This window comes from Mytilus californianus, unplaced genomic scaffold (assembly GCF_021869535.1).
Source record: "Mytilus californianus isolate M0D057914Y unplaced genomic scaffold, xbMytCali1.0.p SCAF_7, whole genome shotgun sequence".
Taxonomy (NCBI): domain Eukaryota; kingdom Metazoa; phylum Mollusca; class Bivalvia; order Mytilida; family Mytilidae; genus Mytilus; species Mytilus californianus.
Window position 1 is genome coordinate 47,934,417 of NW_026262723.1, and position 20,032 is coordinate 47,954,448.

Genomic DNA, 20,032 nt, shown 5'->3' on the forward strand with positions numbered 1-20,032 from the left:
AAAAAATGGACGGTATTACCAGTAACGTTAAGTATTTTAAATTTGTCAAGCTATTTATTATTAAACGGACTTTAGACTGACTGTAATGACATACACATCTAGTATTGTGAACGTGTACCGATTTGTATAAAATATCAAATAAGAGATGAGTTTATGTAACTTATCTTCAAGAATTTTATGTTAGAATATATCTAAAACTATCTTTCTTTTTTGTGAACAGATCGTCGTTCAAGTTAATCAAACCAATAAGCATGCATGGTAGATCGAGAGTATTTATTCTTGGTTTTGATTTTTGTTTTTATATGATCCAGAGTTTTATGTAAATTTTAATTTTCTATTAGAATAGCATCCATTAGAGTTTGACCTACGCAAAATAAACTACATGCCCATTGCAAAATTTTTTTTCCAAGAAATAACGCTACAATACAACGAATTGTACATCGTTTTCTTTAACATGTTTATGAATGAAGTGTACCTTCCGTTCCCTTACTCATGTGACACATATCTCTTACTTCCTCGTTTGTGTTTCAATAAGAAAAAAACATGCAAGCTACTTCATGTCTAGATGGAAATTATTTACTGTCTGAATTTAGCGTTTATGGTGAGTTTTCTTATTTAAAACATAATTTAACTTTGTGAGCAATATTAGATAAGGTCAAACTAAATAGTACACTTATACACACAACACAATAAGTCGACGTCAAACTAATCTCTTTACATGTGTATTTAAAGTGAATGATTCACATCACCTAGATAGTACCTAACTTTGACAAATAAATTTACCTGAGATTGATAAATAAAGAAAACTGTCACATACTAATAGTCTGCCGTACATTACATATGGTTGTGTTCTAGTAGAAGGAAGCTTTTCAGTCTGTTATACTTAAGATAAACAAAAAAAGTTATGGTCATTTGTTATGTTATGGTTTACTATGATCAAAATAATTGGAGGCATTTGGGGGCATTGGTATGATTGCATATATTACCAGAGTTACAATCACGGTTTACTATCGATCGTCCCAGGGACCTAGATGGCTGGACAATTGTAATTTCGGCCTTTTTAACTATTTTTTTATTCGAGTGTCACTGATCTTCTGTGCCCGTGTCAGCGAAGCTGTCTTAGGACTAGGACGTGTCTTAGGATGGTCGTAGGACACGTCTTAGTCCTAAGTCGGGTTAACAAAAGTCTCAAAATATACGATATGTCCTAAATTTGGTCCTAAAGTTAGGATATATACATAGGTGTCTTAGGATAGTCCTAAAAGTTACGATGTCCTAAGTCGAAATAAAAACAACAAAGTAAGTTATACTGAAATGTGTATGACTTATGCGTATTTTTACTCTTCAGATATTTTGTGAAAAGAGCCGCAGCATCATATACATATATAAAACATAACGTATAAAATTAAAAAAAAAAAATTCTAGTTTTTGGAACCAAAAAACAAATGTAATAGAACTAACCTGTTTCAAATATCTAAATACATTGAGATATTCTTGAGTCATTTGGTGAAGAACTAACATTTCTTTTCTAATACGAAATAATCTGAAATGGGCATCCAAAAAGTATGTTTGATGATGTCATATCGTTACGCTCATTTACACTAATTCGTGCTGCCCTTTTTTGAAGCTTAAAATTTTATCAATATTAGCAACATTTTTTGCACCTGATCAAATGGAAATACAATAATTGAAATGTGGAAAACATTTGATCTTTGGTTTCAGTAAAAATTTGTTTTGTTTTCGAACTAATTAAAGGCTGATTCAATACATGTAATGAAATCGATTGGAACTAAGGACAAAACTATTTTACATATTTTAAATTGCACGATAATAGCCTCTAACAAAATTTTGTGACATTAAGTTTAGTTGCTGTATGAAATTTATTTATCATTTGTAATATATATATATAATGTACAATAACAGATCTATTAGTATTATATTAAATCTTTATTTTGCGTTAATTTATTTCTTCTTCATCAAAGATACAACTCTGCCTTTATAGATATACTGAAATACATTGAAATATATTTCAATTGATTCTCTACATATTTTTATTAATTACATAAATGTGTTCGGGTGGTCTTATGACAAGCGTAGTAAGAACTGTCCTTAGATAGCTTTGTTCACATCCTAAGACAGTTCTCAGACACGTCCTAATACCATCCTAAATAATGTCTTAAGACATATCTGAGGACATATCCTAGGATACTTTTATTGACATGGTCCATGGTATCTATGATGAGTTTATTTACAACCACTGGTGGTGGAGGTTACCTCCCTGAGGGTATCATCAGTCCAGTAGTCAGCATTTCTGTGTTGACATGAATTATCATTGATATGGCCATAATTACAAACTAAAATCTGTACTTGGAAAATTATTTAAGAAGTTTGGGTCCTCAATGCTTTTCAATTTCGTACTTTATTTTGCTGTTTTAATTTTTTTGATTCGAGATTCACTGATGAGTATTTCGTAGACGAAACGTTTCATGCGTCTTGCGAAAAAAAAAATAATCGTAGAATCTATGATGAGTTTTTTCAGTATATTTTCCCTCCTTATAGGCAAACCTTTCAGATGGCATCTCCGCCCATTTGAAAATCCTGGATTCCCACCACTTCGAGCTTGATATCTTCAAAAACTATTGACCACTGTATTGACTAAATCACATTTACCAAAATTTTCAGCTTGGCTTACTTATTCATTACATTTCTACACAAGACACCTTGGATTTCCATAAAGAATACATGATGTTGAAATTTTTTTTTTAAATTTCTTATTTCATTAGTTACAGTTATTGTGAAAATCATTTGTTACATTAATAGTTTTCTCAATATAGATAGATAGTCGATGTAGAGCAAAGCTGTCACTTTTTCTTGTGTTCTTAAATCCATTACCAATTCCCTGTCTACGAAATTATTTATGAATTTTCTTATTTCTGCTCGCTCTGAAAATTCAAAAAAACTAGATTGAAAGTTATCAACTACAGTTAGTCGCAAAGACAAGTCCTATTAGTTTAACTGTGTTCATGAAGAAAATGTTGAAACAGCTCATAAAAACATTAACATTGTCTCTTTTTTGACAGATAATTTTGTCTAAAGCAAAATAATTTGATTTTTAGCAAAATCAAATGTCTGGCTCACAAAATGGTTTTTCTCTTTGATTATTAACTCAATGCAAGTTCTGTAATCATCATTTAAAGGTTTGACATTTGCATTTAAAAAGAGAGTAGAAAATTCATTTCCTGTTTTAGTTTGAACAACACCTATATATAACATACAACGCACTCACTGTGTATTTTGTTTTCCGTGTTAAACGATTTATCATCGTAAACGTTTTAACTTTTAGATTTTTTAAAGTTATCCTTTCATGGAATTGTTGTTTATAATTACTTAGACCTTTAAACTAACAGTGTATGAGCATTTTTTTTTACAAAGATAAATATATACTACGAAATAAAGAACGTTATTTCAAAATCTGATTTTTAATAATCATTTTTTAAAGATTTATAGAAGTCAAACGAAATATTATAGCCTGTACTAATATTGCCCGATGTGATCAGCGACCTTGTCGTTATAGCCTGAACTAATATTGCCCGATGTGATCAGTGACCTTGTCATTAGTTATTGTCCGTTTGAGTGTATACAATCTTCGAAAAAATAAATTATTAGAAAATTTAGATTTTTAAATTACGTTGTTTATGTTGCACTATATATTTATCTTTATCTCTGTTGTATACAAACTCTTACATCTACTTTCCGAGTATTTGCTAAACTTGATAAAAACAGATATAAAAATAAGATGTCCATTTGGTATAAGTTTGGTAAAATTTTTATTAACACAGTCTAGATCGAAGTGCATACACTGAAAATGACTGCAAATTGTCAGGTGTTCAATCCATGATTCTAAACAACATAGACTTTTATTATAGTCTTAATATCAAAGGAGATCATATTTACAGTAGGTGTTCAATATACGAAGGTAGTTGACAGTATATCTTCTAAATATGAATAATTGATATAAATATACATAAAAAATAGCTATATCATCATATGATATAAATGTATAATAGTTACTGAAAATTTAACAAATATTTTCCTAATTACTACTTTGAAATCGACATCTTCACTTTGCCAATTTCAGCTATATGACGTATAATTGATTTCGCTTGGAATGATGCTGCTTTCATCTCGCTAGACAATTTCTGTTTAAGTTTTGTGTTCAAAGTTTTACGTTCAGATTCAAAATGTTGTAACATACTAGTATATCTTTTTTATTTCGAAAATCTGTAAATCTAAGAATTGAATGCAGTGTTACGAAAACATTATTCAATTCTATATTGACTGATTGGCACTTCTATTGTAAATTAAATGGCTGTTGTTGTCATAAACTCTGTATAGTTGGATTGTCATAAACTATATCCCCTCTGTATAGATAAGATTGTGAAAAACATATTAATTATAATGAGCTAATAGGAAACTTTTTAATCAATTGACAAAAAAATATGGCAAACCTGAGTTCGTTTCACGATAACAAAAAAACGAGGTGCAAATTCAGCTACCACATATAAAATTAGGATTTTTTATTATATATTTTTGGGGATGTATAAAACTCAAACAAACTATACAATGTTAACTTAGACCTACGGAGGGGGCGATTGTAAATTTCAACAGCACTTATAGCACAGACCTACAAAGGGACATGTGGCAAATTTCAGTACAATCCGTTTATTGGTTGCTCTTAAAAAAAAATCTTTGGACAAATATGACCATCTTGTTGCTTGTGTGCCTCTTGGCCCATTCAGAGGCACCAACCTAACAGTTAGTGTCAAGTGTCTTCTGTTTAACTTTCCTTCATGTTTTCTTTTTATCTCACATCATCTGTATTTGAGAAAAACGTGCCCCTTCAATGTCAATTTTGCAACCGTTTAAAATTTTTAATTGGTATGTATAAACACTTGTAAATGATCTTTATCTCGTTTCAATCAATTCAGTGGTTCTTGTAGCTGACCTTTAACTGGAAAGTTTGTAAAGTAACATCAGTCATTATAACTTCCTTACATCATACCTGCATGGTTTTTTTTCTCTCTTTCTGAACTTGATAAAGAAACCGAAACTGTTATTTTCCACTTGTTTCCTATTTCAGCTAGCCTCCACTTACGGTCATTTTAAATATCCGATCGACACCAACGAATTGAAAAACATATCAAAGGAATATATCTGCTAAGTTCTGAAGATCCTGAAAAAACGAGGCCAGCCAGAATCTTCAACTGATTCTGTTTCATGTATTACGAATAAGCTGAATACCCAATACCAGCATACAGGGAAAAAGTGTAAAATGTGAAAAGGATATTATAGAGGAGATCTTGTGAAATATCCAGAATAAACTTGCTCATTGTTGAAGGTCGTACGGTGACCTATAGTTGTTAATTTCTGTGCCATTTGGTCTCTTGTGGAGAGTTGTCTCATTGGCAATCATACCACATCTTCTTATTTTTATATAGTTTAGAATTTTAAAGCAGAAAACAGTGAAAAAAATCGCCCTGTAATTAAATGATTGAACACAATTGTATAATACTAATCGTTAACAATAAGTTATTTACGTGCATGAAAATAACCTTCTCATGGATTTCAGAACGTTTTACTGTAATGCCTACCGTTTTTTTTTTATTAAGGGACAATGTCTAGTAAAGAGCGATTTATATTTATGTATACTACAAACATAACCTCATATGATATTCTGAATTACAGATATTTTGAAATGATGCTTAATCATACCTTCTATTACAGAAAAAAAACACATCATGTTTGTGTAAGAGTGTGATGTAAAAAAGAAGAAGGAGTACAATGTTTATTAAAATGCTGCTGCGCTAAGTAATATGATGTTCATTTTAAGGAAGTAAAAATGAAAGACATTTGTGTTCTTTTAAACTGTGAAGATGTCGAAGACTTTGCGGAATACCTTAAGGAGTTATTTCTTAAAGGAAATTTAGAATTAAAGATAAACTTTCAAAACATCGGAGAGATTGCTGATTTGACAGAATTATCTACATACAAATTGGTAGTAGTACTATGCAGTCCTTGTATGATAGAATTCTTTGACAACGAGTCGGAAATAGAAAGATTTCAAAAAATATTGGTGAATCATCCGTGCATAATTTGTCTGCAGTATTACGTGGAAAATGATGATATATCACGCTTACAAACAGCATTAGCAGTTGACCCAAAAAGTTGGAAACTATTTCAGAATCTTGAAACTAAACAGGAATGTACTGAAACTATAGCGAGTATTTTTGATGTTCTTGAGGAACAGTCTCGCGTGCCCCAACCCACAGTGAAGCCTTTACCAAAGAAAAGATTATTAAGAAAATCGAAGAGATCCGCTAAAATTTTCCCAAACTGTGTATACAAGGTAATTGTGCATTTTTCAACCTTTGCTGCTTTTAAGGCAATTTAGTATATTAATGTTTTGTCTACTTTGATAGCATATGATTCTTCGAAAGCGTTAAAGAAAAACAGTCTATAATACAAGGGTGGTATCAAATTCACTTGCAAAATTAAATGCATTATCCAACCGTGGAAGGACAATAACTAACGTTTCCGATTAGGAACAAGCAATAGCGCATAGTGATTTTGTGTTATGAATTGAAATACCATATCAATTCTTTTTCGTTATGTCTCAAAAATGAAGTAGATTAACAGAATGAGTTTTGAATGAGACAAACATCACATTTTTATGATAAGTCTTTAAAAATTTAGAGATAACACTAAAAACATAAAGCACAACGTATCAAATGATCAAAAATCACTCAACATGAAAGCTTATGCCATAAGTATCAAGTGAACACTAATCAGTTAACATATCAGCTCATGCCATAAGTACCAAGTGAACACAATTCGGTCAATATGACAGCTTATACCATAAGTGTCAAAAAAAAAACTCATAAAAGATACGTGTACAAGACTTATTATTTTGTACACCTGACACGCTCGAATTAAAAAAGTTTAAAGGCCAAATAAAGTACGATGTTGAAGAGCATCAAAAATTCTAAAAGGTTTTACCAAATACAGTTAAGGTAATCTATACCTTAGGTAGAAAATCCTCAGTTTTTTGAAAAATTCAAAGTTACACAGTTACACACAAGAGTTCCAAATGGTGAAGTTGAAATCATCCCTTCGTAAATTGTACGGACGCCATCACGAGTTGGTTGACCGTTATGGAATAACCGTTTCACAGATGATATCGGATATGTTCCTTATGTCGTAACTACAATACCCTTCCTTTTTCACGAATGTGACCTACCGAATTAGACTATTTACCGGATTTGTAATAACATAAGCAACACAACGGGTGCCACATGTGGAGCAGGATCTGCTTACCCTCCCGGAGCACCTGAGATCACCCCCAGTTTTTTGTGGGGTTCGTGTTGCTTAGACTTTAGTTTTCTATGTTGTGTCATCTGTGCTATTATTTGTCTGTTTGTCTTTTTATTTTTGGTCATGGCGTTGTCAGTTTGTTTTCGATCTATGAGTTTGAATGTCCCTCTGGTATCTTTCGTCCCTCTTTTTCAATTCATAATTATGATCATATCAATGATTACTCATGTCAACAAAGAAGTGCTGACTACTGGGCTGGTAATAACCTCGGGGAGTAAACATCCAAGCAATGGCTTCGACTCAGTGGTTGTGTATAAACTCATCATAGATACCAGCTTCAAATATTGTACGCCAGACGCGCGTATCAAAAAAGTTAAAAGGGCAATATAAATTACGAAGTTGAAGAGCATTGAGGATCTTAAATTCCAAAAGGCTTTGCCAAATACAGCTAAGATAATCTATTCCTGTTATAGAAAATCCTCAGTAATTAGGGAATTTATCTACTTCATGCGTACATGTAGCTCTTATTCCTTCTTAGGGTTATGGTAACACTTGTTTTCTTTTTCGATTATTACAGCTGTTAAACGTTTCTATTATGTTGTGGAATTTCATTAATTTGGTTTCGAGCACCGTCGATGGGACAAAAATTGTCAAAATGCGGATATGTTGCAAAAAAGTAGTAATGTTTAATGTAACTATTCGGTTATTCTATCAAACCATTAATCTCCTTTGATCATTACGGAAAAATATAAATGACCGTCCAACAAGTCAAAAAGTGTCAGACATCTAGCTAGATTGCCAACATAAGTCTCAAAAAAGGGTTCCTGTAATGAGACGAAAGTCCAAAGTCCAACATACACAATTGATTCATTTTGTGATTTCCGTGTAATTGTGTAAAAATTTAATCTGAATAATAGCTTTCTGTTTTATTTCATCAGTTATTTCCGCCGAAAAAATTGTTTAGTTTGCAGTGTAATTTCGTTTTCCTCGTTTCAAACAGTGCTCCTTTAACATTAATTCTTGGTCTGCAGACTTGATCTTGTCAATTTAATAAGTCCGGTTAATTGTGGAAGACCTTCTAATAATTGTAAGGATTAAGACCATAAATGCGCTTTATCCTTGATATATAGTTATTTCCGGAATGGTGTTTCAAATATATCAAACCAATGTCTCTTTTCTCGATTGGTCTACGATTCAAATCTAGTTGATTTAAAGTGATACTTCCTTTTTGTAATGTAAGTAAATACTGTGAAGTACAAGGCTTCAAAGTTTGTCTTTCGTGTGCATGAATTAACAACAATTAAGAAAACGATCATGTGCATATTATGAGGGTCTGGATTGGGTTTACAGATTGGAGAATAATGGATCAAAGAAATAAAGTATAGAGAGAAGGGGAAAATGATTATTGGTTGATGGATGTTTACTTTACGCCGTCTAATCAAGAATAGAGAATAATCGTGTGATAAAATAGAAAGAAAAGAGAAAAATGGACTCTATTTGTTTAGTGTTTAGTTCTATTTCACTTTCATACATATGTCTATTAATCAACTTGAATCTCTTTTATCTTAAAAGAACGGACTTTAATTTCGGGACCAAATATGGCTTTTACCAAACTAACTCTTGATAAATGATATTACTTTAAAACTCTGATTGGGAAAGGCTATTCCTTATTACATTACTTAAGATGGGTCATATTTCTATAACAATTGTGTATTCGTCAAGATTTAGAAAAAAGATGTGTTGATCCATTTGATTATAATATGCATCCTGTTCAAGTTTTATAAATCGATATTGTATGGTCATTGAATTCTAAAACAGCACTACAAAACACGAGTTTTAATCAACTGAGAAATATGCACGACATTAGAAGGAGCCGTTGGAACATAATGATTGTATCTTTAGCTAAATCTGTTTTTGTTGCAGGCAAACGAGCATGTTGCGATTATATTCCAGAAACCACCAAGTGGTACTGTTCAGGTCATGTTCAACGAATTTGATAAGATAGTTGATGCAAAAGAATCAATCAATGAAACTACATATCTTTTCCGCGTTCCATGTAAGTACATTGTTTTATTTGAACAATCAAGTGCATCATATGTTATCAATATCACCAACACCGGTTTTAAATTAAAATGATATACATCTCGACATTAAATCTATGTTTAAACAAAAACATGAAAAAAGATATCAGAAAATTTCCTGCAGAAAAAAGACGGATGTATTTATTAAAATGAATCTTTCACATTTGTACACAATGCCAAATTCGTTACTAAATTCCATCACAGGTGATTTACGAAAAGGGTCGTGTAATGCATATATGTAATAACCAAGAAAATCATTTTATTTCATTACATTTCGCTACGTTTCGTTTCATTTCATTTCATATGTATCCCTCAAAGATTTGTCACAGGAATTCATTTTCGTGTAAAAAGTCAATTAAACCACAAATTTACATTAAAAAAAATATCCACGGAGGACAACCATCAAGGTGAATATCATTTTTTTCAAAAACCAATTAAATCACATATTAACCAAAATAAAAGAAGTCATTGTTTTATTCAAGGAATTTACATCTTAAAGCACATGACTTTAAGGGTAGTCCATATCAATTTTAAAAAATAACCTTTTTTTCGGGTTGCACGTGATGTTTCGCTCCATGAATATATACATTTTAGTTATTTCTTAATTAGATAACAGGTGACGCATTCCACGGTGTGTATAATTTTCTACATTTGTTTAAGTGATACGTTGTTTTATTCAACATTTAATATTTAAAATTAACAAATAAAACCTAAAATAATATACTAACATGGAATAATCATGATAATAATTTTAATTAAGAAATATTGAATAATGTCCCTTAAATTGAACCCCTTTTTTAGGCGTTATGTACTGGTGTTTTAGGAAGAAGTGGCAGTAGTGGATTCCTCTCTTAAATTCGAGTATAAAACCTTGTTCCTACTTTCAGGACGTTTCGGTCTGCCCGACCATCTTATGGAATGTTATTCGCCGATAAAGTGACGTTGGAACATATACAAACGTAGTACTAGTAATACCTGAAAATTAAATGAATGATAATAACAAAGATATATAAATGAATAAATTAATATTTATTTAACGTCCTTAAATAATTTGAGCTTGCTTTCGGTAACTTTAATTATAAGCAGATGTGGTATGATTGCCAATGAGACGACTATCTGCTAAAGACAATGAATGGCCTTCAATAATGAGTTATTCATATATGGTATAGTAAGCTATCAAAAGGCATAAGAATTACAAAATGTGAAAGAATTCAAAAGAGAAAACAAGCGATCTTATTCAACATACGGCTTTCAATTGTTAGATTGATTGATTGATTGGTGGTTGTTTTACGCCACCTCAGCTCAAAATGGCTATATCGCGACGATACGGCCTTCAACACTTTACAATTGTCTAAATCTCCCCGAATCTAGACAAGAAGTGACGATAACTTAAATAACACAAATCACAATTAAAGTCTTTTTTCAGCATTACCAAAATCCGGAGACGTACGGATATCGTTATTATGTGATAGTGAAAAAACAGCGGATTGTGTTCTGAAAATTGTGAAGCCTAATCTAGCTGCATACGAATGTTTAGACTTTTTATCACAAGTATTAGGCGTGGATGCTAATGAAAAACAAGTACTTGATAGTAAATTGTTAGATCTATTCGACAAGAGTATTCCTAGCGATGGAACCTTGGCTGAACTGATGAAAGTGCAGGCTCAGGACATGCCCTTTCAAGAACGTGAGTTTTTGTGTATCTAATTACTATGTTTAGTTATATAAGAAGTTGATTTATTGACCCTTTGACAACATTTGGAAATATTATATTCCAGAATACCAACAAACAAAATAAACTATGAATAGATGATACCAAAGTTGCGATTAGAAATCAAGTTGAAGATAAGACAAAACCATTACCGAAAGATAATATAAGAAAAATCAAACACAGTTCACAAAAAAATCACACAAAGTACTCAGGATTGAGCTACGTGATTATGATATTTAAAAAATCATTAATATGAAGAAAAGACAAAACCAACACCAAAAGCAAATCGACGAAAAGTGAAAAATAGTTCACAAAACATCATACAAAAAACTCAGGATTGAGCTACGTGAATATGATAGATAAAAAAAAGGGTGAGTCGACTCAAGTGCTTCGCCCGTCGAATATATTGAGATGAACTCAAAAAGTAAGCAGAATGACTGGTTAAGTCTTTGCTATATTAAATCATATGAAAAAGGATTTCTTCATGTTTATGAGGCTGTTTTTTAATGAAAGTATACATACCTCATCAAACATAAATTAAAGATGACATTATGTTAATTCATCCTTATGTGAAAACTAGTGTCTCTCAATCTTTTTTTTCATTGTAAATTTGTACAACCTGGCTTTCATATGGTAAATTTAATATTATATGTTATGTTAAATGAGTGATGTGGTATAAATTTGAAAAAAATAGATTTATGTATAAAAAGATTATGGAATTTGAGAAATTTTCTATCTTTTCCCTTGTTTTGTTATTCAAAAATGGAAAGCGAAAATGACTCTATCAAATTAAAGTTGTCGTACTCTATTCTTTCAAAGGGCATTTGCTACCATATTTGTGCTCACCGAATGTATTCAAACTCTCAAAATTGATTTAGTATTTACTACAACGTAACTCAGGTTCCATAGAAAACAATATACACTGTCTGGAATCGTTATAAGTATCTACGTTTCGTGTGACTCAATCGACAAAAGAGAGGCATGCGACCCCATTATAGTTATAAATATTAACAGGCAGGTAAAGATTAAATGCAAATAGACAGGTAATAGACAGTTGCTAACTTCTACGTTATTTGATCACTGGTGGAGAAATGTCTCATTGGCAATCATACATCTTCTTATTTTTGTATAGGTAAGCACATGCAACAATATAAGGTCGATTTTCTTTACGTTAGTTCTGTTTGATCTCATTTCATATATAAAAACTTATAAATTAAATGTTAATCACTTAGTCATAACCTGTATATGACTGGTTTTTCAGTTTTTCGAATCAATCAACAAAATCGGTCTTCCTGCTGCTGTCTCCCTTAGTTTCGATTTTTCAACTGATTTTCATTCCAATCACTGTACATGCTCACATGTGTATCCAATTTCCAACAAAGGTCGCATGAATATGAATTGAAATGAGGTTGAAGTTTTGAACTGTAAGCCAATAGTATAAATACATCAGCAATGTTTTGGGGTTACATTTGACAAAATGTAACCAAACTGACTGCTAATACCGAAATATTATATCAATATTCCGCTTTTGTTAATGTTTGAAACAAAAAGGAATAATAGTTTAATGGTTTGCCTGAATCGTACATAATGCCCCTTTAAATATAAGTTTCGGTTTAAAGTGTTTTAAAAAGTTAGTATAAACTGGATGCAACTGATGAGCTGCTGGTATTTACTTGTTAACTCATCAGCTCATAGTGTATCCAGTTGCTGGTGGCTTAGTTTTGCATAAGAGCAATAGTAGAATATACAGAAATGTCATTTTGAGAACTGTCCTCTATTTAAAACCCATTTGTTGTCCATATTTAAATGTTGACAGCAGGTATTTAGTTTCACAATCGTACTTCGTAAAAATCACTCTCATTCAAATAAAAAATTCACTGAAAATGACATTATCAAGATGCTTGATTTCTTCATTCTTTATTCATTTGAAGCTGACTTCATACAGGAACTTCTTAGGAAGAAAGAAAAGAAGTTAGCAGCATCCTTTAACTTTACTTGCTAAATAGATGATGTTCTCTCACTAAATAATTCAAAATTTGGTGACTATGTTGAACGCACTTATCCCATCGAACTTGCGATAAAGGATGCAACAGATACAGTTAAGTCTGCCTCATATCTTGACTTACATCTAGAAATTGACAATGAGGGTCAGTTGAAAACAAAACTCGACAAAAGAGATGATGTCAGTTTCCCAATTGTGAACTTTCCATTTCTATGTAGCGACATTCCAGCAGCGCCTGCATATGGAGTATATATCTCCCAGTTGATACGATATTTCAGAGATTTTATTTCCTATCATGATTTCCTTGATAGAGGGTTGCTGCTCACAGGAAGGAATTAAACGAAGAGTTCCAAGTTGGGAAGTTTAAATCATCCCTTCGTAAATTTTAACGACGCCATCAAGAGTTGGTTGACCGTTATGGAATATCCGTTTCACAGATGACAGCGGATATGTTCCAATTGTCGTAACTACAATCTCGTCCCCTTTTCCTAAAATGTGACCTACCGAATTAGACTTATTACCGAGTTTGTACTAACATGAGCAACACGACGGGTGTCACATGTGGAGCAAGATCTGCTTGCCCTTCTGGAGCACCTGAGATAACCCCCAGTTTTTGGTGGTGTTCGTGTTGCTTACTCTTTATTTTTCTATGTTGTGTTTTGTGTACTGTTGTTTGTCTGTTGGTCTTTTTCTTTTTTAGCCATGCCGTTGTCAGTTTGTTTTCAAATTATGAGTTTGAATGTCCCTTTGGTATCTTTCGCCTCTCTTTTGGACCTTTGGAACAAGTATTTATATCGTCTTCTTGAGAACTGATATACTAATCTAACACCTATTTCATTGTTAATCTTGTTTAGGTTTTAAGTAGCTTAATGTTATTTTATTCTTTGTTGTTGCTGAACAAGTTTGGTTTTTTTGGGAGGGGATTGTATACCTATTTCGTCACATTAATATGTGTTATTGGTTTTTTTGTGCTTACCTTTCTTGTTTACATTTATTTCTTTTTTATGTTTTTGTATATATATGATATTTTTCTTATTTGCTTGGACATCGTTTTTTTTAATTATTGTTTTGCTCTTAGTACACTTGTCCTTGATCTTCCTCTCCTATATATTTGTTTTAATAAAATTATTACTATGTTAATTATTATTATTATTTGCTCACCCTTATTGTCTTCTTTGTTGTGTGTCTAAATTGCTTTCTTTGTTGTTACTACTATACACGTACGTTTGTTGTGTGTTCTTTTTTTTTTTTTTGATTTTCACCTTGTTTTATATCTGTTATACCTGTTATATTTCCCTGGTTATTCGAGTAGTTTTGTTTTTGACATTATTATTTGCTGATTTGGTTTTTGTGTAATTGTATGAAGATGCTGATTTATTTACGTGTACCAGTTCTTTTTATATATTTTTGAGTCCTGTTCTTTTATAAGTGTATTTGCTTTCGTTGCCTTATTGTTTATAAATCTATTTTTATATGTTGTTTGTGTATCTTTTTTTCAATTAAATCTGTTATGATTTCGCTATTGTAGTTTCAATAAATAATGACTTATGATTCGTTTTAGGATTTTTTCTGCACTTCATGCTCATATTTTTCAAGTTTCAACTTCTTTGTTTTTTTTAAATGTTTTTTTTTGTACACTTGAATTTTCTCATTTAGTGTTCTGTTGACATGTATCTAAGGCTGTTCACATTTCATAGATTTTAGAATTTAGACATTGTTTGTTATCTGTTTAAAAACTTTTAAACATATTGCATTGTCAAAATAAAGTTATTCAAGGAACACACCGCATTTGACTTTCTACGTGGGAATTTCAACCTTTTGAGTGGAACATACCAGTATATCTTGATAACGTATCTTTTCAGCTTGTTATCACTATGACATAATGTTTATTTATTTACATGAGGTATTATTTATACTATCAACAGTAATCGAAAGTGACCAGGAAATACCAACATTACTACATTTTGCTGCCAAACATGGCTTAGAGGATTTGACATGCAATATCTTAGATACCCCTGGATCTAGTGCCGCCTTTCAGATAGAAAATAAAGACGGTCACGACCCGGCTGATCTTGCGGAATTGAATGGTCACGTAGACCTAGCTGAACATATGAGAACACATTTTGTAAGTTTGTCATTGATTTGAAGTTTACGCTGTATGCAGTCGTTAATGGAAAACACAATTCGTAAACATATTGTTCGAAGCGGATTCAACTTTAATTTGAATATACGATTGAATGTCCTGTGTGTTCATGAAACTATAAAGATTTTCGTTGAAATGAAATTTTACAAAATCTGTAAAAGAAATAAAATTACATATATCACTTTATAAAATACGCATTTGCGAAAACAAAAAATCTACAATCATCAGGAGATGTGTACATAAAGCATACATATATATTTATTTAGACAGGGAATCATGAATGTGTGGTACTTTTTAGTTTTTGAATATTATAACCATGAGTCAACCATGGCCAAAATGTTGATATCACTATCTTTCAGGAAACTCAAACTATGGTTGATTATATCCATTTGGCTATGGATAACAACTATTCTAACCAAGAAGAGCTAGAAAGAGCTAGGAATCAGGCAATAGGTAAAGAGGAAATATTGTTATCATGTTAAGAAACATTTCTAAAAGCATGAATTATGTTTCTTTAATAATGAAGGTTTTTGAAACTTCATAAAATTTCCTGTAATAAAAACGAAATGAACAATAAAAAAATGATAAGACATCAAAGGGAGCCAATACGATATAATGCGGAGATAAAAACATACAATATGGAGACAAAGAATAAAGTAGGGAGGCAATAATAGAATATTATACTGGAGTTAAATATTCCGGCTAATCCTGCAATTTGATAGGTTACCTTTACAGGGTATATGGGCCCAAAATGTGACCAAAAACGGAGACCAGGATGGTAATTTTTATTGCAATCAGGACACTCCAGTATAATATATTTGTTTGTAAGGCTTCACAGGGGATATGTACTTATATTCGTCAAACGGCTCAGGAGATATAAAACAAATGACAGGAAATATGAGCCCATATCCCTGTGAATATACCTCAAACATATAAAAGGGAGGCAAAACAAATCACACTTGAAAAACCCTTTGTTTTGTAATGAACACTTAACAGGCAGTGGTATTCACCAAATACTGTAGTGTGACAGTTAACTAATTTGAAAGAAAATAGTGTAATATAGTAATATGAAGTTCCAATTTCTTATAATTAAACCGAAATTTAAAGCTAATATTTTTTCATAAACAGCTGATTTTATCTAACGAATTTGTCTGAATTATGAAAGTTTCAATTGAAAAAATGTACTTATTTATTTGTTACAAGCGAAACGGTAATATTCAATTAAAAATTTGAAGACACATTTTTCAACGTAACAATGATTATCTCTCGAATATTTTATGTATCTATTGTAGATAACTCTAGAAGCAAAAGTTTTAAAAACATACCAACACAAGAAAAAATTCAATTAGAGGAAAAATCCTGTAAGTTTTTTCCGTTTTCAAGTTAACTTGACATGAATTTGATGAATAATTATCGATTTTGTAGTGGTTTATAATTGGAAATTCAAACAAAACAGATACGTTAACAATGTGTTCAACATATTATGTATTAAGAGATTATCAAAACATTTACACACATTGTTAAACTACTCATTTAATTTTTACCGAACTGTTTAGTTGATATAAAAATAAGAAGATGTGGTATTATTGCAAAACTCTTGATGGATTCTGTTTTGTTTGAGTGTTCCCATGATTACACAGACATGTATTAATGAAACGCGAATACTAACTCGATATTTAAACCAAAATACTGGAATTAGTAGCTGAAACTGTAATTCAACTGTAGTGTTATTTCATTATTCAACTCTACAAAAGACTCATCAGTGACGCTCGAATCAAAAAAATTAAAAAAAAGACCAAATAAAGTACGAAGTTGAAGAGCATTGACGACCCAATATTCCGAAAGGTTTTGCCAAATAAAGCTAAGGTAATCTATTTCTTGGGTAGAAAATCCTTAGTATTTCGAAAAAATCAAAGTTTTGTAAACGGTTAATTTATGATTATGACCATATCATTAGTGAAACAGGTTAATTAAACAAACTATGATTTTCCGCGGGCCATATATATACTCATTATAGTTCGCCAGACGCACGTCTCGTTTACAAAAGACTCATCAATGACGCTCGAATTAAAAAAGTTAAAATGACAAAATAAAGTACGAAGTTAAAGAGCATTGAGGACCCAAAATTCCAAAAGGTCTTGCCAAATACAGCTAAGGTAATCCATTCCTTCGGTAGAAAATCCATGTTCATGTAATTATTGAACAGTTTGTGACACTGTTTAATGTTATTCAACGCTGAATGTCTATTTTCTAACTATAAGTAAGACATCACTAAATTCATAAAAATTTACAGATGTACATTCTCTTATCCTTAATATCTACTTAGCCGAATATCAAATTTCGAAACGGAAACAAGTTTTCAGGACAAAAGATAGACATGAATGTTATCGGTAGCAACACAACACACATTGAAAATAACATATTAAGAAAAACAACTCTTTAAAAAACTAAGTCAAGAACAACACGAATTCATTAAAAACAAAACTAAAAATGAACATGTAGTAAATTAACTCAAGGGATACTATAAGCTCGGAAAATTGTTACAAACGGCAAATGTGCAATGAAGAAACTGAAGAAACTGTAAAGTTAAAACAAAACCTAATGACTTTAAAATGCAATACACCAAATAATAAGTCGAAATTTTTCTGTAAAACCATTATTCTAAACAAATGTTAATTGATCTTCAAATGTGTAATGTGTAAATGTGTAACTGTGTAATATGTCTTAATTATTCCAGTGACTTTGCCAAGACCAATACGATCTGTTCCTCTCCCTCCTGAACCAACAGAAGAAGAAGAAAAATATGGTGGAATGAAACCAGACGAATTCATGGGTATAAGTTCTAAGCGTGAGTACCTTGGTGTTGCTTTGCAAATAAAATAATACTTTTACGAATAGTTTTAAAGTATCAACCATGTAGGGTATGTATCAGTGATGTATTAACCAAACATCACAATAAAACAAAAAGACAACTTTAGATCAAAATACAAATTTAACAACAGTTTCTCTACTGTATTTCAAGTTCCAAATACCACCCCCCTCCCCCTTTTCCGAATGAGCCTTCTCATGGGTTTTTGATTATGTGATTACTTGGACGTTTTTATAGTGATTATTTGATTACGAGACCAAATATTTCATGATTATTTGATTATTTGATAATCAAGGACTGTATTTTTGATTATTTGATTATCTTGTTTAAAAAAAAAAATAATGATTATGTGATTATATTGGCAAAAAAATTGTGATTATGTGATTACTTGGACACCCCCATGAGGGGCCTCCCGAATCTACGCGGTTCTTGATCGGGCAACCAGATGGTTTTTAAGATCACAATGCCATTAACACACATTTCTTAAATGGACAAGATAAGATATCAACGAAGACAACAACAGACTAGGTTCCTGACTTTTGACGGAAGCAATTATATGTCGGACTTAATGTAGGATTCATGCTTTATTGAATAAACCATACATATACAGTTAAGTGTGCCTGATGTCTTGACTTTCATCTAGAAATTGACAATGAGGGTCTGTCGAGAACAAAACTTTACGACAAAAGATATGAGAGAGGGATACTGAGTACAATAAAGCTATTAAACCAAGTGCGTAAGTGATGAAGTTGAAGTTATCTCTTCGAAAATTTTACAGATATCATCACAAGTTTGACCGTTATGGAATATCTGTTTAACAGATGATGACGGATATGTTTTAATTATCGGTACCATAGTCCCATCCACTTTTCCTCGTATGTGACATTACTGAATTAGAATTTTCACCTATTTTGTACTTAAATGGGTAACACGACGGGTGACACAGGTGGGGTTTGTGTTGCTAAGTCTTTTGTTTTGTTTTGTTTAATGTCTGTTTTTTTTTCGTTGTTTTGGCTTGGGTTTGGGTTTTTTACAATGGCATTGTAGGTTTGTCGTCGACTTGTGAGTTTGAATATCCCTCTAGTATCTTCCTCATTAGTTCATATTTTTCACATGGTAGGTTAAAAGTTCAACCGAAATTTTTACTGTCACATTTGTATGGATACAATTGAACACATCTTTAAAAAATTGGAAACAACACGTTTAATAATTCCATGCGTCCGAAGCGCTTTTCTGGATTACCTTCATAAGGAACGTTCAATGCCAAACATTTGAAATCCGAGAGATGTATAAGTACCGAAACAGTTGAAGAGCTATACGACAAAAATACCTAAAACAAATAGCCAAATTCATCTAAGGTCAACTTTGCCTGAGGGAGTTGAAACCTTAGTTTCTTTATAATTTCAAAATCTATAAACGGACAAATTTAGAAAAGTTTGTTATAAATCATGTTTAAACATGATCCCACTTAAACAGTTGAACCAAATTTGGTCTAATTCATCCATGGGTATAGTTTCAAAATAAGTGTCTTATAATGCCGCCGACAAACATGTCTAAAGCCAATATGTGTGCAGCATATGGGTCAAATCGGACAGGGAGAAATTCTATGCTCGTCTTATTGCTTATGTTGAAAAGTGACAATTGCCTACAGTGTTTTATTATTCTAAGTATACATTAATTCAACTCGTGTTGATTTTATATTTGTAAGTCGAATTCGACGGAAAAGAAAAAGACATGTTTTCACTCCCTGAAACCAATTTAATGACTTGCTGATAAAAAGGTGTCCAATGACATAATTGTTTGATTTCTAAAATTTCCAAAGCATTCATCTCAAATAGAAAATAGAATGGAACCC

General features: G+C 31.7%; 1 protein-coding gene across 4 annotated transcripts in view; it reads left to right on the forward strand.

Moving 5' to 3' along the window:
- The first annotated feature begins 494 nt into the window (after positions 1 to 494).
- LOC127709702 (B-cell scaffold protein with ankyrin repeats-like) overlaps positions 495 to 20,032 on the forward strand; it is a 36,193-nt gene continuing 16,655 nt past the window's right edge. For all 4 annotated transcript variants that reach the window (XM_052215350.1, XM_052215351.1, XM_052215352.1 and 1 more), the window contains exons 1-8: positions 495 to 601; positions 5,785 to 6,406; positions 9,295 to 9,427; positions 10,879 to 11,139; positions 15,091 to 15,290; positions 15,668 to 15,761; positions 16,601 to 16,669; positions 18,046 to 18,156. In XM_052215350.1, the coding sequence (XP_052071310.1) occupies positions 5,900 to 6,406; positions 9,295 to 9,427; positions 10,879 to 11,139; positions 15,091 to 15,290; positions 15,668 to 15,761; positions 16,601 to 16,669; positions 18,046 to 18,156 (1,375 nt within the window). In that variant the 5' untranslated portion in view covers positions 495 to 601; positions 5,785 to 5,899. The remainder of the gene's footprint in view (positions 602 to 5,784; positions 6,407 to 9,294; positions 9,428 to 10,878; positions 11,140 to 15,090; positions 15,291 to 15,667; positions 15,762 to 16,600; positions 16,670 to 18,045; positions 18,157 to 20,032) is intronic.